Consider the following 6,126-nt stretch of genomic DNA (forward strand, 5'->3'; position numbering starts at 1 on the left):
CACTTGCAAGCAAAATTATTTTAACTGCTTTCTTATAGTAATAATTATAAATATCCCTGCTGCACAATTCATGAAAAACACATTTTCATAATATTCGAAGTTTTAACATAAATTGTGTTATTATTTAACTCAGTTCTTAACCGATCAGGAATATGCCCAATACTTTGAAACATTGATTGTCTGAATTAAATTCCCGCTTATGATTTGAATTATTGTCCGAAGGAGAGCACTTAACGATTTTGTGGTAACCCATGGAATGTTCCTTCCTTCCATCCGCTGACGCCATCTCACTAATTACCCCTGATTATGTATCACTTTTACTTGTTACAAATTCATTAAAAAAAATAAAAAAAAATAAAAAAAACCAATAAACTTAAACTGCTGTCAACTAATAACGCGACAGATTTCAACGGTTTCCGTTTTCCTAGTCTTATAAATTATAAATAAATTTTAAATTACCGTATAGCACTGCCTAAAATACCCCGGGTCTATATCAATTTCGGCAATTTAAAAATTGAATAATAGCCGTGGGTATCTTATGAGGTGAGGATATATTGGGCGGTAGGGTATTTTATCATGGGGGATATTGTTATTACTGTACACAGCCGATCTCAACATTTTTTTACACTTTTTGGTGTTGATATTCTTTTTCTGCACACAAAGCTGATGCAGTTAAGCAACGATTTCGTGAAAAAAGAACCGATTTGGCAGTTATTCCAGGTGGCTAATATCGTTTGATGTGTTCAGATCTTTAAGTCAAAGGTAATTATTTTACCGTAACTTAAATAATTAAATTAACTAATTTCTTAAATTAGGTACGAAACAGTTATCATTTATTAAGTAATGCAATTAAGTAATAAAGTTATTGGTTAAATCCAGTATACTATGAATGATAAAATACCCGGGTCTATATCAATTTGCCTCATTTAAAAAATTGAATTATACCCGGGTCTAAATCAAAAAAAAAATTTTTTTTTTGTCTGATAAAATATCCGGCGGATATATTACTATGGGGATACGCGGAAAAGGGGATCTCTTAGGCAGTGCTACATTGCAGTGATGTGCCATTGGAAGATTGGAAGCACTCTTGGAAGCACCTTTGGAAGATTTGGAAGCATAATTTACTAATAAAACCTTTGGATTGGAAGCTTCCAATCCGAATTTTATTCTATTGGAAGCACAAAATGCACATCACTGTGCTACATGGTATTGTCTAGTTAACAATTCCAAAATTCTTAAAAAAAAATCATTAAAAGAATACTGTATGCTAAATTTTACATAATTTTAGGTGTTTTAAAAATTGGTTTCTCTTTAAGGTCTTATGAAATCAGTTTTTTACGACTAAATCAAATAGAGGTTATCTAATTATGTTAATAGTAAATTTATTTATTTTGGATTAAACATTCAAATGATTTTAATAAATTTGGATTATCTTCTATAATCTCTTGATGGTAAATTAATGCTAATGTTCCAATCCGACGGATATCCGTCATCCGTTTATCCGATCCGATTAAATCCGTCATCCGTTTATCCGATCCGATTGAAATCCGTCATCCGGAATATCCGCATAAGTATCCTTAAGGATTATCCGGATTATCCGTTAATACCATTAAAATTTGTATTAAGCTATAATTCCGGCCGGAATTAACTGATCAGCGCTGGAATTTCCTTTTTTGGAAATTTGTGTAAAGTCACGTGATTTAGCGTTCCGACAAGTACTATATCATTATCCGTCGGATGAATCCGTTATTATCCGTCATCCGACATATCCGATCCGTCAATGTATCCGTCATCCGTTTATCCGCCGGATAACGGAAATCCGTCAAACAATCCGGATAACGTCTTAACGGATTGGAACACTAAATTAATGCTAAAACATGGAACTAGAGTTACGATCCGGATGAATTCGAAAGGGAACATTTTGGCAATTATACACGGATTTTAATTAATAAAGATTAAATTTTTTTTAAATATATCATAAGACTGCATCCAAATACACAATCTAGTAGTTTAAAAAATTACTATTTAATACAAAAAAAAGAGAGAAAATAAGAACGTCATCCGATCCGGCCCTATAAAAAATTTTATCCGTTATTTCTGTAAAAATGAGCCTTTCGCGGATCGATTCACGGAAAACGTAAATAATTCGATAAATTCCGCGATATAAGGTTATTAATTCCAGAAATATGAGCCTTTTACGGAAAAAAGATGGAATATAAAAAACGGATGAATTTCAATCCGTTTTAATTTTTTCTCTACTTTTATTTTTGAAGACAATATTCATAAGATATCTCAAAAAAAAAAAAATTCTCTTAATATTCATAAAATGGCTAAAATGTGTTTATTACGGATTGACGGATCGCAACTCTACGTGGAACAGAATTTTTTTCATAAAAAATGTTATTTAGCACCGGTATATAACACATTCTGCATTTATTATATGGAATAGATTATTATAATTGAAATCTATAGGATTCGTTTAATAATAAAAGTATCATCTATAAAAGTCTCAAAATTACATATACTTTCAAACTTTCATTTTTATTAATTTCGTAATTTTCATATTAAAGATTTCTAAAACATTAAAATTTATCTCCACATAAATGTGAACTCCCAGACTCCCAGTACTTGAATAAATATTTCAAGAATGATTCGTATACGTCAATTTGCATTTACATATTTAATAAGTTAATTGTTCAAGTAATCACTTCCTTAGTACTCAGTGTTGGTGCATTTGTTTCAATTATTATTATTGTTTGGATATGTGTCCAATTGTCCAATTGAATGTCCAAATTGTCTGTCTAATTATGTCAATTGGACATTGTCCAAAATCCAAATCCATCCCTAAACTCCGCGGTCAAAAATAACTCCACAACCAAACATAGAGAGATATATTTTGTACAGGGTGTGTAAAAAACAATTATTAAGATTCAACGCTAAATATTCAAATGGAACCAATAAGGTGTATTTTTTGTAACGGTAATATTTGAATATTCAACAATAGTAAAAACTGCGCTTATACTAAAAATCGACCACGTAAAAATTGTAGTATATGAAAACGTGATTTATTAAAAATTCAGCCAGAAGATTAAAATTTCAGTGGCCAAAATTATACGTGTATCCAACTTTAAATCACGTGATTCAGTTTGATATAGCGACGTTAATTTTGACCACCTTCGAATTTCGATTGCGTTGTGATATAACTGCATATGAAAAATTCATCATATGACTGCGTATGAAAATTTCATACGCAGTCCGAAAAATGAATTAGGCGGTCCGTTATTTTCGCAAATAGCTGTAAATGATGTATTTTGCGCGCGTTAGCTCCTATAGAATTTTCAGGCGGCCTTAATATTCTACTCTAAGTTCTCATTTCGTGGTATAATGCAATCAAAGGTATATAAAGTTTTATTTGTATTTATAAAATAATTTATTAGCCTATATACATATACATCTATCTAATCAAATAAAAACACAAAACTGGATGCGTTGTAAAAAAAAAAAATAAAAATACATACTTTTAAAATACATCAAGATTAAAAAATATATAAATAAAATAAATAGATAAATAAATAAATAAATAAATATAAAATTAATTAATTTTGCATGCATCTGCTCTTCTATTTTTAATTTTCAAAAGCTTCTTTAATTTATTTTGAGCGCTTTGATCTCCTTGTTCTGCGGCTTTTTTGTACCATTCAATTGCTTCATTTTTATCTTCCGTAGTTCCTTCCCCTCTTTCATATAATCTCGCAAGATTACATTGAGCCATAGAAGTTCCCAAATTTGCAGCTATCGAATATAATTCAAACGCTTTGTTTTTATCGATATCAGTTCCTATACCAAAATCATAACAATATCCCAATAATGTTATACCACCAGAATATTCCCCTTCAGCTGATTGTCCAAATAAATCAAAAGCTTTTTTATGATCTTTATCAGTACCATTTCCATTTAAATATAAAAGTCCAAGATTATATTTTGCCATTATATTTCCGTTATTTACAGCCTGTTCATACCAATTAACTGCCATCTTTAAATCCTTTTTAACACCTCTTCCTGTATAATAACAAAATCCCATATTTATCTGTCCTGCTGCACAATTTGTTTTAGCCGATTTTTCAAAATTTTCGAAAGCCAACTTATCATTCTGTTTGGTACCATATTCATGTAAATAACATAATCCAATATAATATGGTGTTAAATCAAAATTTTCTATTAAAGGATTTTTAAAATATTGAAAAGCTTTTTCATGATTTTGATCAATTCCAATTCCGAAACAATTAAAATATCCAAGTAAAAATATTGAATTTGTAATATTTTGATTTTCTATTAACCAATCATAAATTTCTTTTAAATTTATACTATGAGAATTAAAATATTCAAGGATATGTATTTTTCTTAATGTTGGTTCTCTTCCTTCATTTGTTATTTTAAAAATAAATTGTGCTATTCCATCAACTACCGTTTTTAAATCTTTATCTTTTGGTATAACGTTTTTACTCGTCAACACCAAAAGATCTATATCGGCATTCGTGCTAATTAAATCAAAATTGTTTATAAAATCAGATAATTTTCCATGCCGACTTGAAAAGGCATCACTAATATTTTTACTAATATTTTTACTAGAATTATTACTATTCACTTGATCCACTTGATAATCTTCCGATACTATCAAATTTAAGTTTACCGCTTTTAATCTTTCTAATACTTTACTTGCAGTTGGACGCTCTTCTGGTTCATCATTCCAACAATCTGAAAAGCAATGTAAATAATATCAATTTTTTTTTTAAAAAAAAAAATTATTAATAAACATAATTAAATATACCGGTATAAATCTTTACATAAGCTTCGGGTGTACCAGGAACAATGTGTTCTCTCTGACCTTGAACAATTTGAAGAGCCAAAGCAACATCATATTGTTCACCCTCAACATAAAATGGTGGTTTACCACTAGATATCTCCCAGAGAAGTACGCCAATACTATAAACGTCACTTTTTTCGTTTAGTGTATAAATTTCTTCACCCTTCACGAATTTTAATTTTTTTGGATCAATATAAGGAATTACTCCAAAAAAATTTGTTTGACATTTGGATGACGCTTCGATCCTTTTCGATAATCCAAAATCTGCCAACTTGATGGTCTTTTGGTTGATTAATACATTTCCAGAATGCTATATAAATAATATGTATTAATATTCAACTTTAAATTACACACACATATATATCACATATACACTAAAAAAAAGAATTACCAAATCGCGATGTACAATTCCTTCGTTATGTAAAAATGATACAGCACCAACTAATTGGTATGCAAGGCCGTATTTATCATCCCATGTAAGGTAGGTGAAATAATTCTTTAAATAACTTCGAAGGGAACCGCCATCGGCGAATTCCATTACCAACATATATTTTTTCAAATGGCTCTCATCATCTAATGAATTTAATAAATTTAAATAAGCAATCAACTTCATTAAATTTATTATGGTTTTATATAATACACTTATTAAATATTTAACAACACCTGACTCAGATTTCGTAATTCCACAGAAGCTAATAATATTAGGATGATGTTGTACATCTCGATGAAGTTTAAGCTAGATTATAAAAATTATAATAATAATAATAATAAAGTTAAATAACGTATAATAAATGAAACTCAATCATCAAATAATTACCTCATGGACGACTTCTTTTATTGTGGCCTCGCTAAGATCTATAAAAGATTTCAATACTAAACACTGATTATTCCAATTTGCTCGAAATATCTTTCCAAATCCTCCTTGACCAATTGATTTGATATTACTAAAATTTTTGTATTCATAATATCTAAAATATTCTTTAACGATAGCCTCCTCAATCCAATCAATCCATTTTTTCGCATCTTCACTATCTTGTATTTCGGTTTCACCAGGCATAGTGAAATAAGTAAAAATCAAATTTATTCTTTTTGTGAAAGAAAAAAAAGAAAATCAATATACCGTTACTACTTATATTAAATAATGTATGACAAATGCTTGTCAATCGGACTAATAAAACCGATTCCTTGTCCGAATATGTATTGGTAGGTATTTTTAGATTAACAATTAAACAAATACTTATAAAAATGTATCTTACAAAAAT

At 29.3% G+C, this 6,126-nt stretch overlaps 1 protein-coding gene across 1 annotated transcript; it reads right to left on the reverse strand.

Moving 5' to 3' along the window:
- Positions 1-3,592: 3,592 nt before the first annotated feature.
- On the reverse strand, positions 3,593-5,921 carry OCT59_007182 (uncharacterized protein; the record flags this gene model as incomplete). Its single annotated transcript, XM_025319071.2, has 5 exons — positions 3,593-4,755; positions 4,829-5,174; positions 5,256-5,437; positions 5,528-5,600; positions 5,682-5,921. The coding sequence occupies 5 exons, from the start codon at positions 5,919-5,921 to the stop codon at positions 3,593-3,595; spliced, it is 2,004 nt and encodes a 667-aa protein (XP_025174695.2).
- Between the last annotated feature and the right edge of the window lie 205 nt (positions 5,922-6,126).

The sequence above is a fragment of the Rhizophagus irregularis genome, chromosome 15 (genome assembly GCF_026210795.1).
Source record: "Rhizophagus irregularis chromosome 15, complete sequence".
Lineage (NCBI taxonomy): Eukaryota > Fungi > Glomeromycota > Glomeromycetes > Glomerales > Glomeraceae > Rhizophagus > Rhizophagus irregularis.